Below are 16,255 nucleotides of genomic sequence, written 5' to 3'. Positions count from 1 at the left end.
ATTGCTGCTTTAAAGTCAGATAATTCCAACCTATCTGCCATCTTGACAGTGGCATTATTTAACTGCCTTTTGCCATGCAAGTTGAGATTTTTCTGATTATCTCATATGCCAAATAATGCTTACGTCCTAGACATTTTAAATATTATGAGATTCTGGTTTCTTGTATAAATCCTATAAACAATGTTAATATTTTTGTCTTAGCAGACAATCTACTTGGTTGTGTTCAGGCTGCAACTTCCATTCAACCTTCTGAGGTTGTAGTTCCAATATCAGTTTCATTTTCAGTCTTTGCAATGCTATTCAGATCTGTCCTGTGTGTGTGCCACCCAGTGGCCAGTCTGGGACTTGGATGATGGTCTCTTAGTTCTTTTTGATACAATGTTCAGAACCAGATCCATGTATGAACAGCTTGGGAATAAGTCCAGGAATTTATAAACAGTTTATGAAGTCACTTTCCCAAACTTCTTCCTCCCCATGATCTACCCTTTACTTTTTGGATCCCTAGGATTCCCTTTTCCAGTCCCCTGGCCAAATAGCTGGGGCTTCACTTAGCCCTCTCTGTCACATACTTACACACATAAGCCTGTGTCCTGGGTCAAGGAAGAAACCCAGGAGAGAAAAAAAGCAACAGAGATTGACCCCACACTCTTGGGACCGCGGCTCCCCCAAATGGAGGGCAAGATTCTCCTGCATTCTTTTCCTTCAATGTTTTAGAACCCTGTGGCCCCTGCTACTGTCACTACTAGGAGACCTTCTAAAGGGCTTCTCCTGAAGCTCTCTCTGTTCATACTGATGCTTAATTCTGAGTTTCTGATTGCATTAAGACCAGGCCAGGGAATACTGGAAGATTTTCTTAAGGGTAAATACTGCTGAATCAGTGGTACTTAATTCTGGTCTTATTCCTCAGTCTGTCTGCTACTATTTGCTTATCAAAGCCATTAAATAGCTGCACCATGCATTTTGCCCAGTTTTTAGTTGCATTCAATGGGAGATACAGAGTGGAAGGTGTTTACTCCACCTTATCCAGAACTGGAACTACCAATAACCACAATAACTAATTTAACATTAGTTATTATATTTTCTAGTTCTGGATTTCTAGTTGGCTCATTTTAAAGTCTTTGCCATTTTTTATAGTTTCTAATTCTCTGCTGAAATTGTCAATCTTGCCTTTTTATCTTCTTGAATATAGAATGTATAGTTTCAGTTTTATAGTTCATGTCTGATAATTCCAAAAGTTGGAATATATTGTTTGCTATTTTTGCTAGTTCTTTTTCATAGTTTTTGGGGTTTGTTTTTGTTTTTGTTTTTTCCCTGTGCCATGCGGTTTGTGGGATCTTAATTCCCTGACCGGGGATTGAACCCAGGGCCACGGCAGTGAAAGCACTGAGTCCTAACCATTGGACTGCCAGGGAAGTCCCTTTTTCATGTTTTCTTCTCTTTGCATGCCTAATTATTTTCATTTAGATGCTGAATATTATATCTGAAACATTTTTCAAAAATAATTTGAGGCTTAAGATGATGCTATTATCCTCCAGGTGATTTTTGTTTGCTTCTCCCAGGTGCTTGGGGACAAGGTATCTTGAATCACCTTACTTTAACTTCAGGGATTGAGATATATCTTGGTCACCCAGGTAACTCAGAGTTAAGCCTCAGTCCCTGTAAAAGTAATCTGCTCTGGTTCCCTTAATCCTATGGTACAAACCTTCAGGGTTCCCAACCAAAAGACCAGGGGGTTTACCAGGTTTACCACTCTTGAGACCATGGGCTCCAATTTTGGTCTCCCAAGTTCCTTGAGGCTGTCTGCAACACTGCTGAGTCTCTCATTCTCCTCTTCTGGAGTGGCAAACAACCCCGGGACAAAAGCTATGCCAAATTCTAGGCTCACCATTCTGGATTTCCATCTCCTCCCAGATCTTGGGCGAGTGATTCTTCACTTTGTCAGCTCTCCAGTGCCTTCAAGCAGACATTTTAATATTTTGCTCAGCTTCAGTAGGAAACTTGGCCTGGATTATCCAACTCAGCATTATTGGAAGCTGATATTCAAAAAGTGTTAGTTCTCTCCCCTTTCTGTCTCACCCCAACTTGGACGGTGTTACAGTTAATACTAAACAAACCAAAGCAGAACACAAGACAGAAGAGAAGAAAAAGTGTTGAGAGGCTTTAAATGCATCTAGGCATTAAGATTAGGATAGGCAAGGGACTTCCCTGGCGGTCCAGTGGTTAAGACCCCGTGCTTCCAATGGAGGGGGCGCAGGTTCAGTCCCTGGTAGGGGAACTAAGATCTCACATGGAGTGCAGCGTGGCCCCCCCTGCCCCTCAAAAAATTGTTTTTAAGAATTTTTTTTTAATTAAAAAAAGATTAGGACAGGCAGGTGTGTGTTCCTACCTACCACCTTACCCTTGCTTCATGCTATTTGTTCTTCCCAGAATGTCTTCCTTCCTCTCTTTCACCTAATTTCTTTTTATCTGGGGATACTATGGGCATTCTTTTATATTAAAAAATTATATTCAATGTTTCTCTACTATGGTATTTTCAGTAATAAATCCTATACATGCTGCTAACCAGCCCCTTCCCAGATGCCTTCTCTCATGACTGCAGACAACCCCACTCTCCGTCACTGGAAACCTACTGCAACAACATTCGCCAATAGCCTCTTTGCGCATACAGTTTGGTGCAAGTCTAATCCCCTCGATTCATTAGATAATTCCTTAAGGGGATGATCGTGTCTCTCTTCAAGCCTCCCTCCCTTCAGCAGCTCTCAGAAAATACTTATACTCATGTGGTCCCAGAAAACCAAAGTGCCCTAATTATGGGAGGGGAGTCTCCACATATTGAGATGTTCATCCTCAAGACGTAGAGGATGGAAGGTATTGTGAGGTCTCAAGGCATTCAGCAGAGCCCTCTCATGCCTATACCATCCCCTCTGAGGATGTGGGCACTTGGGGCATTCCGCCACGTCCCCATGCTCCTGTATCTCAGCTCCAGAGATCTGAGCCAGTCTCAGAGAAGACCTCAGTTTAGGGCACCAAAAAGCAGCCTTTGAGGACAGCAGCCTTTGAAGGCCAGTTTCCATTCACCAAGTACCTTAGGCGAGATTGCTTCTGCCCAAGGAAAGAGCTCCCTGAATAGTATGGCTGGGCTCAAGGAAGGGTCTCTGGACATTCTTAACAATCCAAAAGTCCTCAGTTTTAGCATCTGCTCCTCATCCACATCCAAGATGAAAGCATAATTTGAGCTGCCAGAGATACCCCTTATTTCCAGGAAAGGAAATCAAGACAGAGCAGGGAAGCAGCAGCATATCCCAGGAGCAAAGGCCTTTAAAATATCTAACGCTAACAAGAGATATGCTGGACCCATATGAAGAAAATAACAGAGTTTAAAAAGAAATAAGAGGCAGACTTCCTAGGTGGCGCAGTGGTGGAGAATCCGCCTGCCAATGCAGGGGACAAGGGTTCGAGCCCTGCCCTGGGAAGATTCCACATGCCACAGAGCAACTAGGCCCGTGCGCCACAACTATTGAGCCTGCACTCTGGAGCCCGTGAGCCGCAACTATTGAAGCCGACGCACCTAGGGCCCGTGTCCGCAACAAGAGAAGCCACTACAATGAGGAGCCTGCACACCACAATGAAGAGTAGCCCCCGCTCACAGCAACTAGAGAAAGCCCGTGTGCAGCAACGAAGACCTAACACAGCCAATAAATAAATAAAATAAATAAATTTATTAAAAAAAAAAAGAGGGAATTTCCTGACGGTCCAGTGGTTAGGACTCCACACTTTCACTGCTGAGGGCCTAGGTTCAATCCTTGGTCAGGGAATTAAGATCCTGCAAGCTGTGCAGTGCAGCCAAAAAATTTTTTTTAATTTAAAACTTAAAAAACAAGAAAAGACATAAGAAAGAAGGCTTGAATGATGGAAAGAAATACCATGCTTCCACACAAGAAAGCTAAATATTAAGATATTGATTTTTCCAAATTAATTCTTATACTTAATGCAATCTCAATCAAAATACCAATGGTATAGAGACAGAAAGCAGATTAGTGGTTGCCTGGACCTGGGGGTGGGAACAAGGATTAACTGCAAAAAGGAATGAGGATCTTTTTAGGGTGATGGAAATGTTTTAAAACTGGATGGTGGGGACTTCCCTGGTGGCACAGTCATTAAGAATCCGCCTGCCAGTGCAGAGTACATGGGTTCAGTCCCTAGTCCAGGAAGATCCCACATGCCACAGAGCAACTAAGCCTGTGCGCCACAACTACTGAAGCCTGTATACCTAGAACCTGTGCTCCACAACAAGAAAAGCCACCACAATGAGAAGCCCACACACTGCAACAAAGAGCAGCCCCCACTCGCCACAACTAGAGAAAGCCCACACGCAGCAACAAAGACCCAATAAATAAATAAATAAATAAATAAATAAATTTAAATAAATAAATAAATAAACCTGGATGGTTGTAATGACTGCACAACTCTGAATTGTATATACTGAACCGTACATTTTAAATAGATGACTGTTATTGGTATATAAATTATACCTCAATCAAAATATATATATAACAAATTTTACTAACAGATCATCCAAATCTGACTAGTCTTCTATGAAAGGATTTAATATGCTTTTGATCTTGTTAAAAATAATTTATCATTTTTTTGAAAATGTAGCTTTTTAAAATGGTGAATATAAAGATACAAGATAAAAAACAATGGTATCTGGGAGTTTGGAAAAATTCAGACAATGATTCTAAAGTTTTCCTAGAGGGATAAACAAGAGAAAATAGCTAAAACACATTTAAAAGAAGCATAAGAGGGTTGCTCTGCCAGAAATTAAAGCTACAACAATTAAAATGAGATCATTCTGTTGTAAGAATCACCAAACAGGTTAAAGGATGTATATATGGGAACTAAAATAGGCTTTAGTGGGTATAAAATTAGTATATAAAGAAAGAATCACAAACTAATAGGAAAAGGTTGAATATTCCACCAAAGTTGATACTGGGAGAATTATTTACTTATTAACCGAAAATTGAGCTAGAGACTAATATTATGCTACACATCCAAATCAATTCCAGATTAACTTACAAGTCAAATGAAGGAATTCAAACAACAAAAATTATAAAAATACATATTTAACTAACCTTGAAATAAGGAAGAAAAGCATAAACACTTGAAGAAATGGTTAAAATATATATATTGTGGCATCTTACATAACCAATAAAAATGAAGTTTTTCAGATAATTTTTAGGAACTAAGAGAAAATATTCATGAAATAATGAGAAGTAAAGAAAGCACAATATAAAAGTGAATTAGAATAACAATGTAACTCAAATTTTAAAATAATAAAATTATATACAAAAAGATTGGTAGATACGTCAAGATGTCTTTGGATGGTAGAATTATAGGTGAATTTTTACTTTTCTTTCATTTTTAGAGTTTTCCCCCATATTTTTTACTATGGCCATGTATTTCTTTCATCAAATAATCAAAAAATAAGATTTTTTTAAAAGATTTGGTAGAATGAGAATATGAAAAACCAAAGTCAGCTACTAAAAAGCAACAGCTTCAAAAATACATATAGCTGTTAATTAAATGCATTTTTCACATGTACGATCATTATACATGATACACATACATGATACATGTATGACATGTCACAATTTTTTTTGGTATTCAAAAAAAAAATAAAGCCACACAAGCTCTTTGCAGGAACAGCAGAGCCTCTGCAGACAGCCTCTCCTGTGCCTGTGCTGCCCCAGCCCGTTCGTCCCACCTGTGAGAGGCAAGGAGGGCCTTGCCAGGAGGATGCAGCCATTCTGGCTGTAGGATTCCCCACCGCTGTGGGCGGAGAAGCCAGATTCACTCACAGACTTGGCTGCCAGCCTGATCTCTTCCCAAATGTGCTCCCTAGTGGCCCATGAGGGCCATCCCTACAGTATACCCTGCTGTCCAGCCTGTGGGCTGTTAGGCATGTGGAGTGGCCCCATTCGGGCCACTAGGAACTCACCAGTCCAGCTGCTGAAATCTCCTGAGACCAAGCGTGAGGGGCTGAGAGTCATGAACAGATTCAGAGAGTTTGGTTTGAGGTTCACCCCACTCCCAAGACCACTAAACTACTGTCGCCACAGATGAACCTCAGCACCCACTGAAATAAAACCATCTCCCCTGATCACCCTTGAAACTGGTCTCTCCCTCCTGCCCCCATGAAAGTTCTCTCTGTGGGAAAGGCAGCCCCCTCCTGTTCTCCACGAAGCATCCTTTTCCCACTGCCCTCCAGGAGGTACTGCAGCAGCTTGTCCCTCATGTGTTTCCCTTCACTGTTCCAAGAAGCCATCTGTCTTCTGCTTTAACCCCTGTGAAACATTGCTTTCAGCTGCTCCTCTTGTTCCCTGGGACCCACGCTCCTGCTTCCTCTGCCACAAGAAACAACTTCAACTTAGTTCCCGCCAAAATGCTGTCTCCACTTAGGGTTGCCAGATTTAGCAAAGAGAAATACAGGACACCCAGTTAAATTTGAATTTCAGACAAGGAACCAGTAATTTCTTAGTATAAGAATATCCCCATCTATTTTATCCAACCCACCCCGAGCCTTGAAACTCTTTCTGCTCCACTAGAAAACACGCCTTCTCTCTAAACTCCTGTGAAATACTGCCTGCCCTCTGCCCCCTGAAACATGAAACACTGACCAAAGGGGACAAACTGTTTCCCTTCTGTTAATCCTCTCAATGCCGCTCCTCCCTTCCCTCTTCACCTGCCCCTCCCATCAAACTCCTTAATGCTGTCACCCATCTGTCTCTTTCTTTGAAGAGGAGATTCCCCCCTCCCCTGGTCTCCACACAAAAACCTCTTTGCTCTGTTGGCTACCTGATCCCTAGAAAATGCCAGCACTCCTGTTCTCTAATAGGACAGTTTGCCTCTACCTCCCACCACAGTAATGTCTTAAAACTATTGCCATTTATTTCGTTCTTAACGTGCACCAGGCCCTGTGCCAAGCACTCTGATTCTCACAAGAGCCCTAAGAAGTAGGCATTATTTTTATTACAGTCTTATGACTTGCCCAAGATCACACTATGATAAGGATAGTCAGATTTGCACATAGGTATACCTGACTCTGAAACAGTAGATAAAAACCCAGATTAAGTCAGAATTTTCTGGACATTGGATATTTTTTAAATCTTCAAATAAGCATCTAGATGAAGACCCACTGCACATTATAGACCGCTCCTCAGTCTCCCCTTTCTTTTTCCTCCCCAAAGAACATTCTCTTCCTCCGCCCTCCTCTGGGACACAGTCCCCTTGGCAGTGAACGTCTATGCTGTCAGAAGAGATGGTCACAGTTAGGCTGTGCTGCCCACATGCCTGGCATCTGGGGACTGCCTGGGGCAAGGGCCAGGCCTGTGGTCCCCTGCTCCTGGCTAGCACTCGGCCCCACCCCACCCCCTTCTATAAATATCCCACGGCTCACTGGCTGCCCAGCTGTTGCAACAACAGTTTCCATGAGGTCAGCTTCCCTGAGCGGCGTCCAGGCACCCAGCACCCACACGTACCTTTCCTGGAGTCCTGTGGCCTGCTTGCCCCTGCAGGGGGCTATCCCGGGTGCTGTGTCTCCGCCGGGCGGGGGGTGTGGGTACTTGGGCAGAGGCCTGAGGCGGGGCCTTCCCTGAGCTTTGAGCCCCGGGTTCTGGACCTTGACTCGGGGAAGAATCAGGCTTGCTGCTGGCGGTGGGCTCCCCTTTGGGTTTTGGAGGGGCAAATCTCTTCCTGTTGAAGGGCCTAGTCTGCTGGGGGGCTGAGGGTGTGGGCGGGCCATCGGCAGCAGGGCCCCTCTCATCTCTAGCTTCGCTGGGTAACTTCCCTGAGGGCATCTCTCCAGGTGTCCTGCCCCCGGGGGTCTGGGCCTCCTCCTGTCCCTGAGGCTTATGGGCCCGGTTGCTCTCCGGATACATGTCCTTCAGGGAGAAATACACTTCCTGGTGCGGGCCTGGGACAGGGGCTGGGGCAGGGGCCTTCTGGGCCTGGGCTTGAGTGCCCGCAGCAGAGGCTGCCTTCCTGGTGCCATCTGCTCCAGAGGACCCAGGTCCCCGTGCAGCCCTGCCTCTGGGCCAGGCCTGAACCTGCTGCACGTTCATGGGCCCCTGTGTCCCACAGGAGTCAGGCTTTTCTGAACCAGGCACATAGTTTTCAGAGGAACGGTGGCTTCGAGCTGCCCTCTCTACCTCTGGCTTTCGCACACCTTGCTTAGGTTCCTCGTCTTTCTTTTTCTTCTTGGCCCCAGACTCCTTTTTAGGGGCTCTCTGAGGCCCCAGCTCCATGGCCTCACAGATGTATGTCAACAGGCCATGCTCTCCGTCCTCCCCGTTCTCAGGGGTAGCCTCCCCGTTGGTGGTCACTTCTCCAGAAGCAAAACTGTTGATCAGGCCCAAACCTGAGTGCTGACCAGGCTCCGTCTCTCCCTCCTGCCAAGCCACTGGGGTCCCTTCCTCAACCTCCCGGGTGGGGGCCGAGGGGACTGGCACCTCAGCTCCGCTCAGCCGCCGCTTTCGCTGGAAACGGTCGGGGCTGAGCTTGCGCAGGGTGTCCACCTCTCCCACGGCCTCCTTCCCGTGCTTCCAGCTCTGTTCGATCTCACGCATCTTTGCTGCAGCCTTGCGCTTCAGCTTGGCAAACCAGCGCTGGTGGATCTTGTACTCAGTCATGGTGCCCACCTCCAAGACCCCTGAGCAGGACACAATGCCCTTGGCATTCCGGGCAGAGGCCTGGTAGATGGCGGCATCTTCTTCTCGACACCTAGGGGCAGGAGCATGAGATGGGAGGTGAGAGTCCCCACTCCCTGCAGCCAGAACCCCCCCAGAGCAGTGTCCTGCCCCACCCCTGCCAGCCCTGCTTCACGTGCCGCGCCCCACCTCCAACAGCACCACCTGCGACACTCCCCACTACAGCTGAGGAAACTGAGGCTGGCCAGAGGGTGGGAGCCGACCAAGGTCATGCTGTTCCAGGAGGGATTAGACCTGGGGCCCAGTAGCACTCCCTTCAGAAGCAGGTGACACACACAGCCCCTTGTGAAGTAAGGATGACACAGGAGCTTTTTTTGGCAGCTGACCTCATGGAAAATGTTTCTATGGGTCAGGACCTCCTCTGGGTGCGCTCAGCTCTCTGGCTGTCAGAAATACTCCCACCCTGGCCTTAGGAGATCCCAGACACTGGCAGGCAGACACACTTCACCAGGTGGTTCAACTCAGCAGCAAAACCCCGCTTGCAACCACAGATCCCGCCTGGGCATCTTCACCCAGCTGACCCTATTTCTGAGGCAGACTTGGGCCATAGGACCTTCAGGAGGGCAGAGAGAGCAGAACAGGCCCCTCTCCCTCACCTGTAGAGTTGCAGTGTGTGGCGGTTGCCCTGATGAGTGATCTCGTATTTTGGCAAGCCACAGTAGCGGTCCAGCTCTGTGTCATCCTTGTACCAGGTCACCTCTGGCTCTGGGTATCCTAAGAAGGAAGCAGGAGATGGGGTTGCAGGGAGACCAGTTCCAAAATTGTGGGAGGAGAGAATAAGATGCATGGCTTCTCCAGACCACCTGAAGAGACTGGACTGGCCCACCTGCCTCGGGCTTGCAGGAAGAAGAGGGCTATCATATGGATCAGATTATTTTTAGAAGCTAGGCCCTGTCAAAGCCAAAAACTGTTCCCCTTCAGCAGCTGGAAGGCAAATATAGAGGAGAAACTTCCTAGTTTCTGGTAAGAAGGGAAACAAGGAGTTTCCAGAAAGCTTTGGCTGGTAGTAATAAGCTTCCTTTCTTCAGTGGCCTGTTCTACATCCTCAACTGTAATAATAGCTCTGTCCTCAGAGGTCTCTCCCCAAACATCAAGACCGCTGCCAAGAGCCCTCCTTCTTTCATTTCAGGTTCCTGAGCTGTTAGTATTATTTGATGACACAGCTAAAACATCCCTCCATCCATCCATCCACCTATTCATTCATCCACCCATCCATCCATCCATCCATCCATCCATCCATCCATCCATTTGTCATCCACTTATCCACCCATCCACACCTACCTTCCCACCCATTCACAGCTGTGAAACTGAGATGTTTTCCCAGTCCCTCCTCTCTGGACTTCCAGCCCTATTCACAAAGAGAGCTTCCAACTGTGAGAATCACATGTCCCTGCCCCCTGGCCACTTGGCTGATTGGTCCAGTAATGGACACACAATCAGCTAATCTAATCCAATTCTTTGACCTAGTATTTGAGAATTGGAACCTCGAGACAGTCTACCCTAGTGTCTGGAAATAACTTGGAAGGGGTACAGCCATATTCCGCCACATGGACAGAGAAGCAGACAAAGCTTGTCCACAGCAAGATGGAAAATGAAGTTGATGCTCAGGATAGAATAAGAAAAAGGAGACAGAGTCCCAATATCCTTCCAAATACTGGCTCCATTCCTTGCCTGGGCACAGCTACACTCCTACTTGTCAATTCCGTAAGAAGCCCATCTAAGCCTTACCAATGAATTCTGCTTTGTTTCTTAAGCTGAGTCCAATTAATTTGCAATGTCTATTAGAAATTAAAGGCTCCTAACATATATTCCCTTAAATACATCTATGTTAGGTGTGTGCTGACTGCCAAGCAAAGGTTATGAAGATATACAAGCTTGAAAGACAGTTCTCTGTTCTCAGGGAATTGATTGTACAGTAGAAAAGATAAGACAGGTCTCCACACAAGGTAGGGATGCACCTGCATCTGGACACACATGCTCTGCCTTCCCTACTGTGCATGGATAAACTGCCCCCACGCCTATCTAAAGCCACCCTCATTGGATCCTATCTCCTCTTGCCACATCAAGGACATCTCTCCAACAACCATTCCTCCTCTCCTGAATCATCAAGCTTTTCCTCTCTTACATCTTTCCCAGCAGAATAAGCCTCTGTACTATCTCCCTTCTTTTAAAATAACTTTCTTTGACCCCACATCCTCCCCTAGCTCCTGCCCCCATTTTTCTGTTCTGTCCTTTACAGAGAAATTCTTTGACAGAGTTGTCTATACTCACTGTCTTCACTCTGTCTACTCCAATCAGGCTTTTGTACCCACCGCTGCAACCGAATTGCTCTTGTCAAGGTCACCCATGACTCACACATCACGAAATCCACTAGCGATTCTTAAGCTTCATCTATGCAATCTATCAGCATTGACCTTCTCTTCTTGAGACCTTTTCCTTGCTTGCTCCTGGATTCCACACCTTCTGAGTGCCTTTCCTACTCCACTGGCCACTTTTCCTAATCTTTTTCATCCACCGCCCACCCCCCCCCCCCCCCCCCCCGCCCACCGCCCCCGCCTCACCACCTAGGCCTGTAAATGTTAGATGCGCCAGGGATCAGGACTCAGAACCATTTTCCATTCTCTATCCATATAACCTAGGGGATCTAATCCTGTCCTGGGGCCTTTAAGTAGCTGTATCTTCCTGACTCCCAAATTTGTATCTCTAGCCCAGACCTCCCTTGAACTTCTGGTTCTTATTTCTGACTGTGCATCTGACATCTCCACTTGGAGGTGTAATAGGTATCAAACTTAACAAGTCCCAAGCCAAGCTCCTTATTCCCCTCTCCAAGCCAAGTCCCACACATCTCAGTAAACGGCAACTTCATCCTTCTAACTTGGCTCGGGCCCCAAACCTGGAGGCAATCCCTTATTCTTTTCTTTCCTCATGTCCACTACATCAGAAGATTCTATGGGCCCTCCCTCCAGAATATATCCAGAATCTGATCACTTCTTGCCATTCCTTGCCACCAACCTGGTCCATCATTATCTTACACCTCAATTTCTGCAACAACCTCCTTGCTGATCTCACTACTTCCATCCTGGCCTCTCTTCAGCCCATTCTCAGCACAGCAGCTACAGTGAGCCTTTGAAGATGAAGTAAATAAAGTCAAGTGATAGCACGCCTCTGCTCAAAACACCCCAGGAGCTCCCGTGTCATTAAGGCCCTCATGATCTGGGCAGCATTAGCACACTGGCCTCACTCTTCTCACTCTCTGCCTTGCTCGCAGCAGCCCAGCCACATGGCCCTGCTGGCTGGCCGCTAGCATCAGGTGAGCATCACATCCTGACTCCTCCGGCCTCTGTCTGCACATTACCTCCTTGGAGAGGCCTTCCCTACCACCCTGTGTGAAACATCCACTCTCTCCCTGGCAATTCTTAGCCCTCTTACTATGTTTCTTTTTCTTCATAGAATGCATGGCTGCCTGATACATTATACTCTGATGAGGTTGTTAGTTTACATCCATGGTCTCCAATTCCCAGGGAAAGAACAGCTCCGTGACTTGTCTGTGTTATTCATGCTATGTCCCCAGTTCCTAGAATAGTGCCTGGTATGGAATCAACACTCACTAAATATTTATAGGTGAATGAATGAAGCAATGCACTAAGGGCTCAGGGTACAGAGAAAGGAACAAGCACCTCTGGCTGGGGAATCAGGAAAGGATTTACGGCATGAGTGGCATTTGAAATGGCTGTGAGGGGATGGGTAGAATTTCAGAAAGTGTGGGTTCAGTGCCTGTACTTCCCTTTCACAGCACTAATCACGATACTGTAACTGACTATTCCCTTGTCTGTCTCCCCTCCTAGACTTACGTTCCATGTGAGTCAGAATCATCTCTCCTTCACTTCTATATCCCTACCACCTAAGACAGTGCCTGGCACAGAGTAGTTACTTAATAAAAATCTGCTGGATGAGTGAGTAAATGAGTAAGGGAATGAGTGAGCAAACTAACAAGAGGTGAGTGGGAAGGGCATGCCTGACAAAGGAACCACAACAGTCATGCGTGGGGTGGAAAGCAGAGGGCACACTGGGGAACCGTGTACAGGAGCAGGGAGCAAGGGAGGCGAGGCTGCAGCTGGGTCGGCCAGGAACAGACTCTGGGCAGCCCTGACTGTAAAGCGAGCCCCATGTTTCCACTGTGAGCTAAAGCCCCTGGTTACATCACCATGCGTGTCCTCACTATCCCGTGGGGTGATCTCATCCCTACAAGGGCCCAGCTCAGAGTCTCCCTGCCCCGTGATCTGCCCACTTGGGCCTCAGCCTCCAGGGCATCTGAGTCCAATCAGGCTGTAGTGAGAGGGCAGAGATGGGGCAGAAGGGGAAAACTGAATGGACCCTGCAGCCACAAGCCTGAGGCTTCAGCCCCCATGCCACTTTTTGGTGCCTCTTCACTCGGTGGGGGCCAACCTGACAGCTTAGGGCTCCAGGTAACAGTGGGTTCTGGAAACAACTTTATTTGGGGAGAAAACATTCCTTTGTCCCCTGGGTAATATGAACTGTATTCTGAAACACACAAAAGCAAGGGAGGTCCTTCACTCCCAGCTGCACACACACGTGCCCACGTATATGCCCACAGGCTGGCACGTGCGTGCATGCACACACACACACACACACACACACACACACACACACACACTCGGCCCTGGCCAGGAGAGCCCACAGCAGTCCTGAAGCCTGTCGCCTTCCCTCTTCCCCGTCCGAGCCTGACAGCTCTGCTCCGCAGTCAGCATGCCTGAATCCAGAACTCAGCTCAGAGACTTGGAGCCTCATCTTAACCATTCCCAGCCTGGAGAAGCTCAGATTCAGGGGAAGAATAACGATGAATGCAAATGTAGAGTTTTCAAAGAGCTTTCAAATACAGGGTTTCATTTGGTCCTCATAACAATTCTTTGAAAACAGTTGTGAACATTTATTGAAGAGTTACTACATGCTAGATACTGAGCTGCACATTTTTCCTGTATTATCTCATCTAATCCTCTCAGAAATCCTAGGAGGAACGTACTGCTATTAACCCTCAATTTAAGGAAGAGGAAATCGAGTCTCCTGCCCAAAGTCATCCAGCTGGTACACAGAAGAGCCAAAATTCAAATCCCTCTCTTCTACAAAACAAGCAAGGCAGGTGTTTGCATCCCTGTTTTACACAAAAGGAAGACGAGACTCCGAGAAACCAAGGAACTTACTCAGGGTCACGCAGCTGGCACACGACAAAACCCCTGGTTTCCTTTTCCTTAGTCCACTGCTCTTTCCACTGGGGATTCTGAGACTAATATGTAAGTTTCTGCCCCCAGCAGTCATTATCTCAGACTTACTTCTCTAAAAAGAGTTTCTTCAGGAACTTGGTTCTGTCTAAAGGCTAAGGCCCTCTGTCCAGTTGGCCACACACACACACACATACACACACACAGGCTAACAGAATCTACAACAGAGTTGAGGAGAGTGGGGGAAGGGGCCCCCATGCTGGACGGAGATGGGCACTCTCAAGAAGGACAGTAGCACTCTGGCCAGAGGGGCCCCTGGGGGAGACAAGAGCCAGAAGGCCCAGTCAAGGCCCGCTGTCCCCCATACGCCGACTCTGAGAGGGGAGGAGTCCAGGGTCACACACCACTTCTCCAAGTTCCAGAGGACATCCCTCAGAGCTCAGCCAGCAGGGGCACTGGCACAGACTCTTCTTCCTCACCTGGACTAGGTTCTGACCCACCACAAAAGCATCACCTACTGCTGGCAGGGCCCTGCTTAGGCTGACTCATCACAACCTCATTTAAGGAATGCTACCAGCAGGGTAGGAAGAAGAGAGGTGAGTGGGGTCACTCTGTCTCCATGGGACGAGGCAGAATCACCACCCCACCGCTGTCTCACAGGAAGGCCAGTCTCAGCCACTCATCCATCCACCATCCTCCATTCCAGACGGGGGTGGGGGGAAGACCCAATTTCTAGCCCTGTTTCCTTTGTTCTCTGATCTTTCTGCATAGCCGTTTCCCTCCACCTCCACCCCCACCCCCCACCCCCGGCCCCTCTCTTACAGTCTACCTTTTCTCCTTGTTAACTGGGAAAGGCTTACTTACCCTGCACTGTGGTGACCACAGAGACTTCTTCCCTAACTTGCTACATAAAACTCAGGTAACCTGAGATTTTTGATATCTGTGGGGCTGAGGAGGGGGAAGGAGGGAACTCGGTACGACAGTGGACGAAGGTATGGATGTTAGAGACACTAGAGCCCCGGAAGTCTTACAGCCTGGGCAGAGCTGTAGATCTCATCATGGCAGGTGCTCCTGAGCAGAAGACCACGGCCTTGGCTGGTCATCTTGAGACATGGGTATCATGGCAATTGAGGGGATAAAAGTTGGTTCCTTTGAGTTGGGCTTGAGACAGGGAAAAGCTTACTCCCATCACGGCACTGGGGATATTCAATAAAATACCCCACGACCCTGTAAGTCAGACTCATGTCGGCTTCAGCACGTTGCTCTCAGAGTCCGTGGCTACAAAGGACAGAATGAAAGGAGGAGAGGAGGGAGCCCTCCGCAGCAGCTGCTGTAGTCAAGGCATCAAAGCTGCAGCTGCAATGAACAGGCAATGCGGAAAGTGGGAAAGACACTGATTTTGTCATGTGCCCAGTCAGGGTCACCACAGTCGTACTGGCAAATATGTACAGAACGCCTTCTCTGTGCTCCAGAGGCATGATGTGTCAGGTGTGTGCTCCATCCCCCAGATCTCACAGTCTCACTGAGGAGAGAGATGTATGAGTCAAGAAGCTGTACTGTGCAAGAGCAAGAGTTCTCTGTGGAAATGCTGGAGATGATCCCCTGGAGGATGAGCTGTTTGAGCTGGGCCTTAAAAGATGAGAAGGAATTTGCCAGGTTTCTAGGTAAAAAGGCAGCATGAGCATACCATCTTTTCACTCTCTCATCCAAACCCAGTAAGCTACACTAATGAGATTTTTTTTTTTATTTAAAAAAGGGGAGAATATGCAAGGAGAGAGACAGGAACACCATTTTGAAAGCTGGAAAGCCGATGGACAAGTAGAAACTGACTTAGCAGACCCAAGACAGCTTAACCCTAAACTGAGAAACTGAAAGTACCCTTTGAACACCAGAAAAATCCCCAAAGGGCCTAGGAACTAGCAACCATATACCTCTGGAACTGGGGGTAAAGGGAAAGAAGAAGAAGTTAAAAGAGGTGTGGAAAACAATCAGATCTCTGGATCCCCTCACCCACTCCATACCACTGGGTAACTGACTGCTCCTCCCCCAACACTTCCAAAGGTGAGGTTCAATATCTATGGAAAGGTAAACGTTTGCTCTGAGGGTAGGCCAGCATGTGGAGGGCATGAATATTCTATGGAAAAACATACCTATAAAATAAACGCTTTATGCTGAGAGCCCACCCAACCCTCTAATCTGCATAGCTTTCAGAAAACTCAGGCAAGACACTAGAAGAATACTCACTAGGGAACC

General features: G+C 47.3%; 1 protein-coding gene across 1 annotated transcript in view; it reads right to left on the bottom strand.

The window, feature by feature from the left end:
- Positions 1-16,255, bottom strand: part of ALPK3 (alpha kinase 3) — a 54,773-nt gene that overhangs the window by 26,007 nt on the left and 12,511 nt on the right. The window contains exons 4-5 of the mRNA XM_057721596.1: positions 9,362-9,479; positions 7,539-8,778 (exon numbers count right to left, since the gene is read on the bottom strand). Of these exons, the coding sequence (XP_057577579.1) occupies positions 7,539-8,778; positions 9,362-9,479 (1,358 nt within the window). The remainder of the gene's footprint in view (positions 1-7,538; positions 8,779-9,361; positions 9,480-16,255) is intronic.

The sequence above is a fragment of the Hippopotamus amphibius genome, chromosome 2, assembly GCF_030028045.1.
Source record: "Hippopotamus amphibius kiboko isolate mHipAmp2 chromosome 2, mHipAmp2.hap2, whole genome shotgun sequence".
Lineage (NCBI taxonomy): Eukaryota > Metazoa > Chordata > Mammalia > Artiodactyla > Hippopotamidae > Hippopotamus > Hippopotamus amphibius.
The sequence above is the reverse complement of the archived record's forward strand: the minus strand, read 5'-3'. Positions and strand labels throughout refer to the sequence as shown.